This window comes from Drosophila sechellia, chromosome 2R (assembly GCF_004382195.2).
Source record: "Drosophila sechellia strain sech25 chromosome 2R, ASM438219v1, whole genome shotgun sequence".
Taxonomy (NCBI): Eukaryota; Metazoa; Arthropoda; class Insecta; order Diptera; family Drosophilidae; genus Drosophila; species Drosophila sechellia.
Genome location: NC_045950.1, coordinates 6,518,566 through 6,535,265, shown reverse-complemented (window position 1 = coordinate 6,535,265; position 16,700 = coordinate 6,518,566). Strand labels below are relative to the sequence as shown.

Below are 16,700 nucleotides of genomic sequence, written 5' to 3'. Positions count from 1 at the left end.
GATTTTGAATATTGATTTGGGATCCCGAACAAAGAATTTTGTTTTTTAGTTCAATTTATTTGTCGACAAAGCTGAACTTGCATTCGGTCTTATAAAAAGTAATTTATGTAAGAATTTGCCTTTAGCTCAGGGGAGTAAAGACGGTTATATAACGATTTTCTTGAATTAACTATTGAATTATTTTTTGAACATTGGATCTAAGAAACGCTTCTCCCAAGCACTTAAATTCTGGCTAAATTTCTAGCTGGTTTCTCTTTATTCTTTTCTCTTTATTCTTTATTCTTCTTTGAAATGGCACACAGGCACTCCTAGTTAGTTAAGTTAATTTAGTTTAGTTTACTTCGATACCCTTCCGCGCTTTGGTTAACTTGCTTTTTATATGATTGTATACGTATCGAAAAATAATTTCAGTTTGCATTTAAAATAGACTTAGTAGCCGGGCGCCGGCACGGTGCATCCTGTGGAGGCGCTGGTGCACTTGCAGCTCTTTCCGGACGGAGCCTGTCGGTTGACCAGGCAGAGCCGGGAGTCCGTGCATCCGCCGTTGCTGATCTGGCAGGGACTCTGGTACTGCGGGCAGTGCTGCTCCACGACTGTCATGCCGTACATCTTGTGGCTGCCAAAGAAGGGCGGCTGAATGGGCGTCTGCCGTGCTCCCAAGCTGTCAACGATCTCCACTTTTTTCCTACATAAAATATTCCTGTTAGTATCGATTCCTGAACCAAAGCAATGCAAAGAACTCACGTGGTCCAGTCCGTCCAGTAGAACTGATCGTGCGTGAAGGTAATGCCGAAGGGATAAGTCAGTTGGTTGGAGATGGTGCGGATTTGGCGGTTTTGTGGCTCGATGCACTCCACCTTTTTGGTTCCCGCATCCGCGTAGCACACCTCGCCGGAGTTCTCAAGCACCACCAAGGAGTTGGGCAGAGTGACAGCATCCTTGCCCAGCAGAAGTTCTCGACCAGTGCCGTCCAGGTTAGACATCTCGATCTTGGGTGATTCGCGGTCCCAATCCGACCAGAACAGTTTCCTGGTAAATCATACCGTTAGAGGGCAGTTTGCAAATGGTGTTGAAACCAGGACTTACTCCCTGTAGGGATCCACAGCAATACCACGGGGGTTGACGAGCTGCTTGTTGATGATCACTGTCCGCAAGGAAGGGTCGTCCAGGCTGGCCACCTCAATGGTATCCTTTTCTGAGTCCGCCCAATAAAGGCGTCGCGAGATCACATCAATGGCAATACCCTCGGGAGATTCAATATCTGAGGAGAATAATGGGTTAGGCATTTGCTTTCGGCCAACAATAATTGTATCCTACCAGTGGTGATAAACGGTCGCAGATCAGTGCTGTCGTATTTGGCGCTCACGATCTTCTTGGTCGAAATATCGCCCCAGTAGACGCGGCCCTCCACGCAATCTTTGTCTAGACCAATGGCCATCTGGGCCATCGAAATGGGCCGGACATTACGTCCGTTTAGCGGAACGCGAGCGATCATCACACCATGGCTGACAATCAGGAATTCAGAGTTTTGATGCTGACGCTCCTGGCACAAGGATCCATTACCAAAGAAGCCTGAAATTAAAAAAAAAAAAAAAAAAACAGTGTATTAGTCACAAAAGTATAAGGTTGATCATAGTACTCCTAGCTGCATAAGTCTTTTCTACTTTTGTTCTCTCTCTTCAAAATTTTCAGCTTGCTGATCAATTAAACGGTAAGTTTTCTTCTATGGCTTATATAAACCAATTAATTTTGTTACTCTGTTAAGGGATGCGTCATACCCAGAAAGTGCTAACAAGGCTGTGCCGTTCATCCGCCGGAGGACTTAGACAGAAATGCCGGTCCTTCAACCAACAAAACTTTAAGCCCAGCATAACCGACGAGGCTAACAAGCGCCCCACGCACTTCCAGTCCATGCGAGAATTCTTTATGCATCCGCTGACCTGGGACCGCAATAACGGCTATTTCAATGTGGTTCTGGCTTTGTCCATCTTCGGATTCTGCTTCTTCAACTCATGCGCCCCGTGCGAACAGAAGAGGGGTGGCCTTGAGGAGCGGACCACCCGCCCACAGTGACATCGGAGGGCTGTCCTCGAATCTTTTCAAACTCACCCTGATTGCAGACGCAAACTAGACCGGAATTGGTCGAACGGCACTGGGCATTCATGTCGCACAAGGTCGGGTTGTTCAGGCAGTTCTGCTCCTCGATGCACACGTATCCATCTCCCTTGAAACCAGCGATGCACTGGCACTCGTAATTGGCCGGATCCCTATAAATATAGCAGCAGAAATAATCATAATCCTATCAGAACATAAAACACTACAAAAAATGCATATTGCATATTTCATATAGTTCTAAAGATCAGTTAATTATAAAATTATTCCATTATTTAGGCACTTACTCGGTGGGTTCGCAGGTGGCGTGGATGCCGCAGTTGTTAAGGACGTGGCAGGACAGAGGCTTGCTGGTGCATCCTGTAAGAGCGTCGCCCTGATATCCTTTGAGGCAGTCGCAGTACTGGACGCCCTCTACCGAGTCCCACTTGCAAATGGCATTCGAGCCGCAGAAGACGCTGCCGCAACGTCCCGCCGGAACACAGCGGTCACTGACGTCCCGCTCGAAGTCCGCTTGGCAGCGGCAGACGCCGTCGTCGCAGAAGGCATTCTCGCCACAATGCTCTGCGGACTGGCACTCGGCGGCCAACTGACAATTGAAGCCGTTGCCTGTGTAGCCCGCCTGGCAGTGGCACTCCGACTTGCCCAGCTGCTCCTCATAGACGCAGTCGGCATGAACGTCACAGATATTGGGTCTCTGAAGGGGTTTTAAAGATGCTGTCATGGGGATATCTTATATGAAGGTATCACTTACAATTGCACAGGAGTCGTCGCTGATGGGGTCGCAGTTGTATCCATCGCCTCTGAATCCCGGCTGGCAAGTGCAAATGTGGCGAAACTCCTGGCCATACCAATTGCAGGTGGCGTTGATGTGACAGTTTTCATCCACATCGCAGGGAACTACAAGGTACAAGATGGCTAAGTTATCCCGACGCCTTCCACCTATCTTGACAGAATCTCACTCAGATCGGCATTCCTTTCTCCATCGAATTCTTGCACGTAAGTGCAGCGCAGACTATCCTCGCTCAGTTCGTATCCATAGGGGCATCGGCATTCCCCTAGAGCATCGCACAGCAGATCCACATCGTGCCTCTCGAGCAACAGAGGCTCGCAACGTCCGTTCTCCCAAACTTCGCCATGTCCGCAAATATTGGTGCAGGTGTAGCCATCGCCGTCGAATCCTTCGTGACACGTGCAACGTCCCTGGTAACAGTCGGCGTCCTTCGAGCAGCGCTGAATACGATTAATACATAGAATGAAAAGATGCCCACTTCACATTTACCAGAAGTGTTGCATACTTCTGAGCGCTCATTTCGATCTTAAAAACCATAGAATGTTTATTTTTGGTATAGTCTCTCTTCTCCAATTTCATTCAATATTAAGAAAAATATCAATTTCAATCAGGCTTTTAGTTTACTCACGTAGCACTCGTCGGGGTGTTGGGGTATCTGCTCCTCAGGATATGGATATGGATTCGGTTGGGGATACTGCTCACGATCCCGTTCACGCTCATCTTCCCTTTCCCGCTCCTGGTCCTGTCCCTGGTCGGGATAAGGGATGGGATTGGGGTTTGGTTCGGAGGTGGGTTCAGCTTGTCCCTCGACTGCTGGCGGGTACTCAATGTTGTCAGCGGTGCTGTTGGACAGACAACGGTAGCCGTTGCCCTCGAATCCCTCGGTACAGTAGCAGTTGAATCCGCCCTCTGTGTTGTCGCAGACAGCATTCTCATCGCAGACGTGGGAGCCCGTCGCGCACTCGTCGATGTCCAGGCAGACCTCCACTCCACGCTCGTCCAGCTGGGCAGCGAAACCGTGGTAGCAGTCGCACCGGTAGGTGTCCTTGTAAGGAACGCAGACGGAGTTCTCCACGCATTCGGCGGTACCATCGTTGCAGGCATTCGATTCGGGGGTCACGCCCACCTTGCTCATGGCGCCAATGCGCAGAGCCTGGTCACGCTCCACATAGTCGAGTGCCATGTTGGAGATCTTCTGCAGCACCTTGGTGGCACTGGGATCTGCCTCGTCATCGCGCAGGCAGCTGCGGTACAAAATTCTTTGCTCCACCTGCAGAAAACATAAAATTAACATTTAAAAATCGGTACACCAAATTAACGTGGAAAGAAAGGACTTACCTGAAGTCCCAACACACGCTGCTCTTCGGTAATATTTATATTGAGCACCTGGACAGATTTCAGTTCTCCAGGTCTTTCGAAAGTGTACTCCTCCACGTAGTCGGGTAGGACCAGGACTGCATCCGCTGCCACCGCCGGAACCTCACCATATATCTCAATCTTCACGGATAGCTGGTCCCAGTAGTTGAGGCCCTCGAAGGTCTGATTCACATGAAGATTCTCCCCAGAATCGAATTGCAATCGAGATACATGGGTGTAGACACCGCCGGTTAATTGGTATCCATTGACCACACCACCCACCGACTTGGCGAACAGCCAGGGCACGGTGGTAAGCAGTGGGAGAACCAGTCGGAGTTGGGCGCCCAGTTCGGGGGTCAAGGGATTAATGGTGGTATAGGTGCGGCCTTCGCTGGTCACCACATACGACTGCAGCTGGGCATCCTCGCTGACGGGCTGCTTGTTCAGCTCTCCGGCCAGAGTTCCTGTCACTCGGATCGGTTGATCATTGGCCAGGCAGGACTTTCCATTGCCATAGAATCCGGACCCGCAGACACAGCAATATCCTTCGGCCTTGTCGTGGCACTCGGCCTTCTCGTGGCACTGATGGGCGTGGGCCTGGCAACTCAGAGCCAAAGCGGGGGACTCTGTGAGGGACTCGGCATTGTCGGGAGTCCTCACGTTCTGCTCGCTCTCAATGGGGGCCACTTCAAATAGCCAGACTCCGGGAACACCAAGGTTGGTGCTTTCGCTCAGGAAACGGGCCTACATAGGAGAAATGGGGAATTATAAGACCCATAGTCAAATTCTACCAAACACACTTACATTCTCCGATCCGGAACCGTTCAAGGTGTAGAAGCGTCCATCTTCAGCCACGAATCCTGCCTGCGCGCGAATGTCGGGGAGACCCAATCCAGCTGTCTCGCCCTGCAACCAGTTAAGACCGCCATCCGGATAGATGAATTGCACAAACGTGCTCTGTTCGTTGGCAATCAGCGCCACCTGGAAGGTGTTCAGACGGTCCGTCTTGGAGTCGAAGTAGCCCACATTGCGCCACGTGGCCACGATCACCTGGCGAGCCTCGAATTCAGACTGGCTGCTAAAGGCATAACGCACCAAACTGGAGGCCCTGTCGAGGATACTTTGTTCCTTGGACTCGAACAGGGAGATCCAGGTGCCCTCATCGCTGAACGAGGTATCCACGTTCGAGTAGAAGGCCGCTATCGAAGCATATTCCAGCGGAAAGGGCTGGTTCAGATATTCAGGGAACTCGGAGTTGAAGGTGAGGATGCCATTGGTGTTGATCTGAGGAATTCAAGAAAGGATAAGTAACATAGATAAGGAATACTAAGGAGTTACATTTAAAAGATCAATTGTCTTTGTCACATATGTCACATGTTTTGAAGGCGATAAGCTAAAAAAAAATGTTATAGAAAATGTTTTGCTTATTACATTTTAAAGATTCCAGGATAATTTTTATCAGTGTATGGAAATAAGGAAGTTCCACTTGGGATCGTTTGAAGTGGAAATACTTGGCCTCCATATGGCGTGGCAATCAGTGCGCCCCGTGAAGTGCTAACGGGCCACTTAACTCCTAATGGCCATTCGCCTGGCGGAAACAAAACAACAACAAACCATTAACAAGGCGGCAAGTGATCTGACGAAGGGCGATGCATATCAAGTGATCTGCTGCAGTGCCTCCTAATTGAGTCCTCGGCCGACATCCGCCTAACGATCCGCCTATAATTAGCTGCAACTCCATCGATGCAACAGGCAATCTGAATAAACAACCCGGAATGGGAGCACAGGTGTTTCCGAAATGCCTTTCTTGTGGTTGCCGCCAGGCCGTTGCATAAATCATGTCACTCTGGTGGCTCCACGGGTTCCGTTCATCGCGACGGGGAAACACGGCGTGTCTGGAAATTCCGGCAGCTTCCCTGGTGATTTGTATGGATACCGAACTCCGCATGGATATCCAACATGCCACAATGGGTGCCAGATTGAGGTTGGGTAAGCAAACATCAAATGCTTCACTTCTGCTCAGTCTCTATTTCACACCTGAATTGTTTCAGGACTTGGACTGGCCTCAAAGAATTCAAAATGTTTAAATTGTTGTTAAAATTGTTTGTGTTTTGCTAAAGAGTGGATGTGGAATTTGCATACAAAACGACAAATCTAGTGAGATCTTAAAGATTAGGAATCGAAACATAAACACCACGAAACATAAAATAGATTCCCCTCAAAATTTAATTTGTAATGAAATGCAAATTCATATCCTCGAATGATCTTTTCATGTTTTTTTATAGCAACATTATTTTTAATTTTTTCCTATTGAAGAAATCTAGGCTGGCATTGTTCTCACGCTTTGGCCGACTGACTGACGGACTATTGACGAGTTTATTTATACCCTTTCGTAATGGCTTCGACACCAATCCGACCCAAGCGCTTTGGAGCTGGCTACTAGCTACTGGCTCCTCCGATCATTTCAAGCATTCGCCTAGGAATTTTCAACGAAATTTATGGATTTCTATGGCCATAGTGCTCGTTTTGGCCGTTCTGATTCTGTGCCGCGTGCTATTTCTCTACGTCAGACACATAAATTTAGTTAATTAACTAACAAAATGCAGAGCAGATAAAAAAGCGCGTTCAAAAATAGGAGACACTCGCAGTAGGCTCTCACTTCGGAGAACTCATAACTTGGCTGCCAAGTGCCGAAACCTCTCAGACACTTGGATGCCCGGAGCTCTGGCATCTGGCACTTGGCCAAGGCGGCAAAGCGATATCAATGGGTTTGGTTTTCGGTTTTTGGTCTTGGACCACCCTCAAGTGCCTGCGGATTGTAGCTGTGGATGTGTGGCACTTTGGGGCTTATTGGGACACCGTGCGAGTGGGGTGCGTGTGTGGAAATTGATGTGCGACCTGTCATGTTTTGCCGAAAATTAATGTCGCCTATAAATACGCGGGCACCACAACAAAGCAGGCTCCCCAGAAATAGATGCATGGTAGTCTAGAAACTATTGAACCGCGTTGTGTTTGCATATAGATTGCCCCTTATCAACGCGTGCTTATCACCTCGTCACCCTGCACGCTGCAAAAATTCATTCAGTGCACAATCTTTGAGATACTTTGTAGTCTCACATAATTCTGCATCCACTGAGGGGGGTATGCTAGGGGTACTCACATAGAGCTGCTCGTACTGCTCCCCGTAGAAGTGAATGGGCTGCTCCAGTTGCAGCACGATCGTCTCGCTGTCGCCCTTGGGCAAGAGCTGTATGCTGCCCAGGGAGCCCTCCTCGAACTCGTACAATTCCGAGGCGCGCAGGCTGTCCAGATAGTGCTCGAACTGTCCGCTGACCAGGATCACCGAGCTGAGCAGCAGGCAGGCGAGCAACTTACTGCCGAAGGTCGGCATTGTGGCGGGATATGGATGGGTCCTTCCTGACTTGTGTATCTCTTTACTTCTTTGACTTTGACACGCGGGGATTTCACAATTTCGCCACTTTTTTTTCACACTAGACACAAAACCGAATTCCTGAACCACTCTTGCCTTCGCCTCAAGTTTGATCCAAAAATATAGCCGATTTATAAATAAAATGTGGCACTATCTATTCGACGAATATATGTAGAGGTTTATGCCGTGTGTATAGTTGACAGAATTTTGGAACTGTCGCTCCAAGTGGCGGCCCAGCTCCTCTGCTTTTGCTTTCTGCTTCCTGAACACGCGAGCAAGGAAACCCGAACGAACTGCACGGCTTGCCAACAGATTCTCGACTGATTGGCCGTCGTCTCCGCGTCGGATTCTCCTCGACTCGGTGCTCATCCGTCCGTTACCATCGAGTATCTGTGTGAGCTGCTGGCCGGAGTGCCGTTTAGTTTGTGCGTGTGTGGGTGAGTGGCGGAAAGCGAGAGTTTCTCTGGAGGCCCAGATACCATACGTCTGTGCCCGAATAGGATCCACACACTGACTGCACTCCGAACCAGATGCTGTTCGATTATGACAATTCTTTATTATTGTTTACCATCAACAGTCGTCGTTGGCATGGGGTGATATTCAAAATCAACATTATATCATTACACCTCGATTATTATACATAGGGGTACGTTCATTGTAATTCATATTCCTCATTGAGAATATATATGTATTCCTTTTTATAAACCCAATCATATGATTGAGTCTATAAACGTTTAAAATATATCGCCCATGTGTTACCTTGCTTACCAACTTTTGAACGACTTCATAAATGTTGTTTCCTGTGCTTCACTATTATACATCAATGCATAATATAATAATAATAATATACATCATCCTGTGTTTCACTAAGACTAACTTACCATGTATTTCGTGTTTTAAAAAGGTAGAGTTTTCAAACCAATATTAAATAAGTGAGATTCTCCTGAAGATCGCTATAGAGCGCTATAAACATATGGTCACCTTGGATATATAAATTAGTTCTCCTAAGGGAGACTTCTGGGCCGGGCTTCCGTAACACATTGGTGCTACCAGATAGTTTCGGGAGTCCCAATTCCAGGGAACTGAACTTGAGGCGGGCACGTGCCGCTCGATTGCTCTTGCCCCCCAAAATTCCCGCAGCGCATGCCACCGTGAAGCGCCGCGAGGAAAGGGCGAAGCGTATGGATACCTTCTCCACAGTCACACCGAGTCCACACGCATATCCACACCCACTCCTCAGAGGCTGGTGCCCACTCCAAGACTTTTGAGCAGTGGTGCTAAAACAGCTAAGTTAGAGTTTTTTGTTTAAAATGGTTTTAAACTCAGTAAAACCTGGCATATGAATTAAAATCGTGCATAGTAATTTGTCAGTTTAGTTTTAGCATGAACCCTTCATTTTAATTTAAAAGTTAATACGAATGTATCTGTTCTCAAAATGAGGCGGAAATGAAAAAGTTTGGAATCAGTTTATGCTAACACCGTTCTAAATAATATTGAGGGGTTTTCCGAGTGGTATGACCAATCTTAAACGAACATTCAATTTAACATTTAAATAAAAAGCTAGTTCTTAAGGTCTAACATCACTAATCCGGAGCACTCCCATTCCTCGGCGGGGTGTGTGTGCGAGTCGAAAATAAACAAATGGTAAACTTCTGAGGCAGCGACGCAACGTCTGCGCCCTGACTGATGAGGATCGGGTGCGGGCGAGGAGGAGGTGGAGGTGGAGGAGTAGGAGCAGGAGGAGCTGGAACCCAAGATGCAACTGGAACCAATGACGGGGGATGGGGGTCCGTCAGTTGGACTATTTATGATGTATTTCTCGGTTAATTAGTTGCAGCTGAATGCAGCGGAATGGGTGTGGGAATGGAATTGGGATCGGGAATGCTTCCGCATGCATTTGCTAGACATCATACCAGTCATCTTCGCCCGACCAGAAGACCAAAGGAAAGTGCGTGGCCCAGGGCCCGGGTAATTTTTGCTATATTTGGATATTGCGCCGCTTGATCGGTGATGGATGCCTGCGCCTTTTCATCATTTATCTTCGAGTGCAGCGGGCTAATGGAACTGCAGTGCGTTCCAGGAACTGGAGCGTTACGATGACGGCGTCGACGGTCACGATGACGCTGCACCCGGCCAGACTGTTTGGCCATTTTCGGTTGGAATAATTAAAAACGTAAATTAAGCCCCAAATTAAAAGCCATCAAATGTTACGCAAAATTACACCCCTCAAGCGGGCACTCAGTTATAAAAGCCGCTGACTTCTAAATGGATTTACCCCTGGCATTGCGGAAAATGTGCTCCAAACTGTTCGCATTTCTGCTCCTCCTTCTGACCGCTTGGGTGACGGGCAGGAGTACTCCGCCGGAGTTGGATGAAGACTGTGAACTGAATTCTGTAGATACAATGGTGAGTTGTAGCCAAGTCTATGGATGGACTTAGAGCGATTTATAAAAAAATTGAACTCGAGAGCCAGACAATGAAATCGTCATATAAAATGATGATCGGGAACAACTTTTTATTGCAGCATGATTTCTGCTGCGACCTGCACGACGAGAGTCCCCATTTTAGCGACTGCCAGATGGAATGGCACGAAAAGATTCCATACGAGACGGATGAAGAGGAGCAGACATACATGTTTGTGAGTTCGGTTGATGAGCGTAAACAAGTACCAAACTAATTGCTTATTCAGTGCACCGCTGAGTGCAGTTTCAACAGTACGAACTTCCTGGGCAGGGACCGCCGTTCATTGAACCTCAATGAGGTAAAGGAGCACTTGGAAAGCGACCTGGTCAACGATGCGGACATAGAGCTCCTCTATGACACCTATGTCAAGTGCGACAAGCATGGTGTGCCAGTTGTCCGAGTTGTTTATTAATCATCTCTAAATGAACTACCCTTTGCAGCGCTCTCACTGATGCCACATAAAGGAGTGAAGCAGCTGGCCAAACGTTTCTCGCGCCATGGCTGTCATCCGTATCCCGGGCTGGTCCTCGAGTGCGTAGCCAACGAGATGATCCTGCACTGTCCGACCAAGCGCTTCCATCAAACAGCCCAGTGCGAAGAGACACGCAATCATTTGAAGCAATGTATGCAGTATCTAAAGTACAAATCCTAGATGTGGGATTAATACATGGGCACCATTTGCAGCTTACACTTTTATTGTCCTTTTGTTATAATTTAACTATGACTAAAGGTAGGATATTCGGCTAGCTTCCGATCTTAACTAAATCGCCCTCCACTTGCAAGGAATCGGCGAGCTTGAGTTGCTTATCAAAACGTTTGTGGAACTTCTTCGTCTGTTTTTCGTTCAACTCCTCGACGGACAGATGCTTGGCATACTTCTTGAGCAGCTTCTTACGAAGTTTTTCCAAGAAAATGCCATCTGCTTGCTTGGTAACGATTTTAGTTAGCTGGGCGGTCCAATCAAAGTCGCTGGACACACCATTGGAGGTCTCCTCGGCAGCAGCATCTTCCGTGGCCTCCACTTTGGCCTTCTTCTTGGGTGGCGCCTCTTCTTCGGCCTCTGCCTTCTGTTTCTGCTGTATTTCCGCAATCTTCTCCGCCTTGGCTCTGGCCAGGTCCGCTTGCTTTGCCTCCTTCATCTTGTTCAGCTCCTTCTCGAGAATATCCCACACCTGGGAGGCCTGGTTGCGGGGCATGCGCATGCAGTTTCCCACGAAGTTCTCGAACTTGGCCTTCTTGCGGGGCACGTTGTCGACGCTCTGGAGCTTCTGGAAGGCGGATCGAACGGGCGGAGTTAAATTGTACTCGTTGCTGTCGAGGATCGACCGGATGATGTCCATCCAACTCTCCTGCTTCTGGGCGTTCTTGTTGCGTGGCTCCTTGGCGGCAAAGCCCTGGCTTTGGCTGGCGTACTTCTGGGCCTCCGAGATGCACTTAATGTGTGCCACATACTCCTCGCCGTAAAAGTCCTTCAGGCAGTCCATGCATGACACGTTCTTGTCTTTGCCGCGACAGCGCGTCTGGTAGTGCTTCTCCACCGCCGGTTTCTTTACCGACTCGCCGCAGATGTTGCACGTGAAAAAGACCATGGTGTAGCAGTCGCTAATATCTTGTTTACCGGGGAATCCTTGAAATTGCAGGTAATTTTGGTTGAATTTAGCGCCGGCGGAGGCCAAACAAAACGCACGTGGGCATTAGAGTAACCATATTCCTTGGCGGCATAAATAGCTGAAATGCAGTGTTGCGTATGACCGATTTCAGGGATGCAAATAGGCACTTACTTAATCTCACATGTTAGTTTTAAATTAAACATTCATTGATATGTTAAATAATAATATTAAACTGGAATAATTTATTGATCTCATTTAGATCTAGGATCGAATTTCTAAACAATAATCATTTTTAACTTTAATTGAATTCCCTTTAGCACTTTTCTACTATCGTCCCATTTCGATGTATCGCAACCATTAGCGGGCCATCACTAATAGCAACAGCTGTTCGTAGACACACGTTGCCGGTGCTGACGAAATTTGTGCGAATGATTTCAGCGAATTCCCCGCTTTCTCAGTTTATTAAAAGCCCGCGACTACAGACTCCGACGAAATACGAATGTATTTAGTGAAATCAGCCGGGTCGCCGATCTACAGAACCTTGCGAACGCTCACAACGAGTAATTTGATGTCGGCCACGATTGCCTCGGCCAAGGGTTCCTTAACAGGACCTCGCTATGAGCGGGAACCCAATGTGCTTAGAAAAAAGCTGGCATCTGTGGTGCCGGGAACAGTGAATCTGCAGGTTCTGGGCTCCGGCGCCAACGGAGCCCCTGCCGCTGTTTATTTGTTTACAGACCAGGCTCGCTATCTCTTCAACTGCGGCGAGGGAACCCAGAGGCTAGCTCACGAGCATAAAACCCGGCTATCACGCCTGGAACAAATTTTCCTCACACAAAATACGTGGGCTGCCTGTGGAGGGCTACCAGGTCTGACGCTGACCATCCAAGATGCCGGTGTGCGCGACATTGGACTCCATGGACCGCCTCATCTCGGCTCTATGCTGCAGTCAATGCGACGTTTCGTGGTGCTAAAGAATCTCCAGGTGCGGCCAAACGATTGCTCTGAGGGCGCCTGTTTCGAGGATTCCATCTTGAAGGTGGACTCTCTGCCCCTGATCAATTCGGAAGATCCGACGAAAAGTGTGATAAACTACATTTGTCAGCTGAAACCGCGAGCTGGCGCCCTAAACTTGGTGAAGTGCGTGGAGCAGGGTGTGCCGCCAGGACCTCTTCTGGGACAGCTAAAGAATGGCAACGATATCACGCTGCCTGATGGAAAGGTGGTGCGTTCAGTCGATGTCACCGAGGCCAGTGAAACTGCACTGTCCTTTGTTTTCCTTGATGTGCCCTGTGAGAACTATCTACCAGCACTGCTTACACACGGCAAAAGGCTCAAGAAATTGGGCGAGGAGAAGTTAACTGAAGTTGCGCTTGTGGTGCACTTCACGCCTTATCATATTTCTTCTCGCCAGGAATACAAGGATTTCGTGGTCGAGAATTTTTCACCTGAGACACAGCACATCTACCTAAGTTCTCCCCTAAACCAATTCTCAGGCTATGCAGCCGCCCATCGCATCCAACACCAATTGCACCAACTGGCACCGCAAGTATTTCCACTGCTGTGCGAGCAGTTGTCCTGCCAGAGTCAGACTCTCAGTATTAACCTTAAAAAAACAAAGTTGGACGAGTCCGATTCGGAGGACCAAGCAAATGCAAAGGCTAACGAGGCAGAGGAACAGGGTGTGGTCGCCATGACGAACTTTCATCTGAGGCCAAGGAAAGGTGGGTATTTTTTTTACTTACCATTTAACACTATATTCATTTCCTTATTACCTAAAGGTCTGGATCGCACCCTTGAGTCGAAACTCACACCAGAGGAGTATGTTAAGGAGACCCATGCCGTGCCTGGGTTTCTGGAACTATTGGCCAAGTTCAAAGAAGAGTATAGTTTCCCTGACAATTCTGCCGATAGCTACCCAAAGATCATTTTCTTGGGCACTGGCTCCTGCATTCCCAATAAGACGCGCAACGTGAGTTCGATTCTGATCAGGACTGCAATTGATGCCTACGTGTTGTTAGATTGTGGAGAAGGGACTTATGGCCAAATTGTACGGCTTTATGGTCACGAGAAAGGGCATCTGATTCTTCGCCAGCTACAGACGATTTATGTATCCCATTTGCATGCCGACCACCACATTGGATTGATTGGTCTGCTCCAGGAAAGGAGGCAATTGGAACCTAGGGCAGACCCACTTATTCTGCTGGCTCCTCGCCAAATTGAACCTTGGCTGGAGTTCTACAATCGGCAAATAGAAACCGTAGAAGATGCTTACACTCTAGTGGGAAACGGTGAACTCCTGGCTAGTCCCCTGAGCGGTGAACATGTTGAACCTCTAGGAATTACCTCCATATCCACCTGCCTAGTTAGGCACTGCCCCAACTCTTTCGGAATAAGCCTAACTCTGGCGGCAAAGCACAATAGCGAACCCATCAAGATCACTTACAGCGGCGACACTATGCCATGCCAGGATCTAATTGATCTGGGCCGCGATTCCACCGTTCTTATTCACGAGGCGACAATGGAGGACGACCTGGAGAAGGAGGCGCGGTTGAAGACGCACAGCACCGTGTCGCAGGCCATTCAACAGGGGCGGAATATGAACGCTCGCCACACGATTCTCACCCACTTTTCTCAGCGTTACGCTAAATGCCCGCGATTGCCGAGTGATGAGGATATGCAAAGAGTGGCAATAGCCTTTGATAATATGGAAGTGACCATTGAGGATCTGCAGCACTATCACAAGCTCTACCCCGCCCTTTTCGCAATGTACGCCGAGTACACAGAAGAACTAGAGCAGCGGGCTGTCAAGCGGGAGCTGAAACAGGAGCGAAAGCGAAAACTGGCAGAAACGTGATTGCCGGCAAGTTAATCGGATGATCAGGATAAGTTATTCAAGGAGCTACTGTTAATCTTATGTCAGAGTTCAGTGGTATTTGTTAAGTTTAATGTTATTTCTTGAAACCGTAAAGTTTGCCCAAATACTAATTGGAGACATATATATATTTTATATATGAGATTAATAGAGCACAATTGCTTGTATCTGTATATGCTGGTGATATTTGCATTTGCATCAATTGCATCATTTACAAATTATTTGTATGATCCCAATAAAAATTTAAAAAAATCCATTTTGTTTTTTAGTTTCTTCTTTATTTACTAATTACGCTTGCAACAGTGTCTGTGTAATAAACGCTTTTTGTAATGATTTTAAAATGGTTTCTGTTGGTTCGGACACGACAATATCATAAATAATATTCATAATTATCAATAGTAATTATCCACTCTGCCGACTCAACAAGGCCACTTGAATCTTAGCACTTTGAAACATTTTATATCGTTTTAGTCATTTAAATTTCAACTTTAAGGCACTTTAGTTCAACGGTCTCTTCTTTTTCGCAATTGATTTTCTTTTTGGAAATTAGCTGTGACTAGTTAAAATTAGTAGGTAAACGACAAAGTACATATGTATGTATGATCTTAATTAAGGTCCTTCGATATTTGGTGTGTGTGTTTTGGGTGATCGGGGTGTCGGAGTGTTGGTGTGGGGGAGGTGGAGGGGACAACTTTTGGTTAATATTTGGATGTCATATATAAACGTAATTCCAACATTGATAAAATTAATGCTCTGTTTAAAAATAAATAAATAGCTTTAAAATACGGCAAAACGAAAGCAGCAGAATTAGCGGGATAAGAATTATTCAACAACAACATAAAATAATCCAGTAAAACCAAATCAGAGTTAATCATAGAACTGCCTTCGCCCCGGCCACGCTGATTCCTCCTCGTATTAGACTACAAATTCATTAAGATTAGGCACGATCGCCGCTCCGGGGCTGGATCATTGGATCGATCTCCTCTAGGCCCGTTCCACGTAGTTGCCGGGGAATGTGCCGAAGCAGCCGGTCCTCTGCGAGGTGCCCACGAACCATCCGTCGTCGCACTTCTCCAGCACATGGACCACATCTCCCTCGAGCAGTTCCAGTTCATCGGAGTTCTGGGGCCGGTACTTGTACAGTGCGCGGTATCTAAAGAAGATCTCATGTTAATAATTGGATTGTATTGGTCTAACCAAAGTAAAACACTAAGAAATATGTCTAGAATCCGTCTTACAACTTATTATCTTTTGGACAGTTTCTTTGATATTTAATAGAATGATTACTCACGCCAATGGCTCGGAACTGGTGTCCACATGGAGGGCGTCTGTCTTATGAAGTGTCCGCGTTTCCTTAAGGATTCCGTTCGGTGGCTGTGCTCCATTTTGCGTCAGCGTATTGAACTCATTGTTGATGTTTGTGCGCAGCACGTCGAGATTGGGCCGCAGATTCGTGGTGCTCTGGCTGGTGATCACGGTGGTTGTCCTGGCCGCAATGTCTTCAGCACCAATATCAGTAAGTACCTTAAGGTTCAAGTGGTATTATGTAACTACAAAGATTGATTGCTAGTTATATAACAAACCTCCACGTAAGAGCACGGGAAGATGCCCTTCCTGTTGGCAATCTTGCCCTCGAACCAGTTGCCATCCACTCGGCGCGTCAAAGTGACCAATTCGCCCTTGTTCAAGGAGAGCTCTATGCCCGACTGGGCCTGGAAGTTGTATTTGGCACGGGCCTGACCCTCCGATGGCCGCTTGGATGGGGTACGGGCTCCATCTCGACTGACAATCTATAATTGTAAAATGGGTTGGATTCGTTATTAATAAATATCCTTAACTTTAGTTTTTTAAGAACTGCATTAATGATCTTTTGTCAAAAGCTATTCAGTTTAGTTTGATTCCATTGTCTTTGTTCTATACAAAAAAGTAAGATTAAGATTAGGCACGATCTCCACTCCGGGGGCTGCTTCATTGGATCGATCTCCAATGATTTATATAAATATTTATATATAAATATATATATTTTAAAAAAGGCCTATGTTTTGAGGGGTTAGGAGATTT

The 16,700-nt window shown here is 47.3% G+C and overlaps 6 protein-coding genes across 27 annotated transcripts in view; 3 read left to right on the top strand and 3 right to left on the bottom strand.

Moving 5' to 3' along the window:
- Positions 1–237: 237 nt before the first annotated feature.
- On the bottom strand, positions 238–7,981 carry LOC6608494 (nidogen). The gene is made up of 12 exons (XM_032716703.1): positions 7,422–7,981; positions 5,066–5,545; positions 4,244–5,005; positions 3,534–4,175; positions 3,075–3,345; positions 2,867–3,012; positions 2,400–2,809; positions 2,110–2,267; positions 1,318–1,572; positions 1,087–1,261; positions 745–1,029; positions 238–685 (listed from the first exon to the last, which is right to left on the bottom strand). The coding sequence occupies exons 1-12, from the start codon at positions 7,650–7,652 to the stop codon at positions 430–432; spliced, it is 4,071 nt and encodes a 1,356-aa protein (XP_032572594.1). The 5' UTR covers positions 7,653–7,981; the 3' UTR covers positions 238–429.
- Positions 1,602–2,349, top strand: LOC116800640. Its single transcript, XM_032716708.1, has 2 exons — positions 1,602–1,711; positions 1,766–2,349. The coding sequence occupies exon 2, from the start codon at positions 1,768–1,770 to the stop codon at positions 2,071–2,073; it is 306 nt and encodes a 101-aa protein (XP_032572599.1). The 5' UTR covers positions 1,602–1,711; positions 1,766–1,767; the 3' UTR covers positions 2,074–2,349.
- A 2,000-nt stretch (positions 7,982–9,981) lies between the features above and the next one.
- Positions 9,982–10,842, top strand: LOC6608493 (general odorant-binding protein 68). Its single transcript, XM_002033191.2, has 4 exons — positions 9,982–10,097; positions 10,216–10,329; positions 10,381–10,537; positions 10,595–10,842. The coding sequence occupies exons 1-4, from the start codon at positions 9,984–9,986 to the stop codon at positions 10,804–10,806; spliced, it is 597 nt and encodes a 198-aa protein (XP_002033227.1). The 5' UTR covers positions 9,982–9,983; the 3' UTR covers positions 10,807–10,842.
- Positions 10,832–11,873, bottom strand: LOC6608492 (cell growth-regulating nucleolar protein). Its single transcript, XM_002033190.2, has one exon. It carries the CDS (start codon positions 11,741–11,743, stop codon positions 10,898–10,900), a length of 846 nt encoding a protein of 281 aa, XP_002033226.1. The 5' UTR covers positions 11,744–11,873; the 3' UTR covers positions 10,832–10,897.
- Positions 11,874–12,137: 264 nt separating this feature from the next.
- LOC6608491 (ribonuclease Z, mitochondrial) lies at positions 12,138–15,201 on the top strand. Its single transcript, XM_002033189.2, has 2 exons — positions 12,138–13,488; positions 13,546–15,201. Exons 1-2 carry the CDS (start codon positions 12,264–12,266, stop codon positions 14,619–14,621), a joined length of 2,301 nt encoding a protein of 766 aa, XP_002033225.2. The 5' UTR covers positions 12,138–12,263; the 3' UTR covers positions 14,622–15,201.
- The window catches only part of LOC6608488 (sorbin and SH3 domain-containing protein 1), a 35,034-nt gene continuing 33,229 nt past the window's right edge, over positions 14,896–16,700 (bottom strand). For all 22 annotated transcript variants that reach the window (XM_032715666.1, XM_032715667.1, XM_032715648.1 and 19 more), the window contains 3 exons: positions 16,223–16,429; positions 15,931–16,163; positions 14,896–15,792 (listed from right to left, as the gene is read on the bottom strand). In XM_032715666.1, the coding sequence (XP_032571557.1) occupies positions 15,624–15,792; positions 15,931–16,163; positions 16,223–16,429 (609 nt within the window). In that variant the 3' untranslated portion in view covers positions 14,896–15,623. The remainder of the gene's footprint in view (positions 15,793–15,930; positions 16,164–16,222; positions 16,430–16,700) is intronic.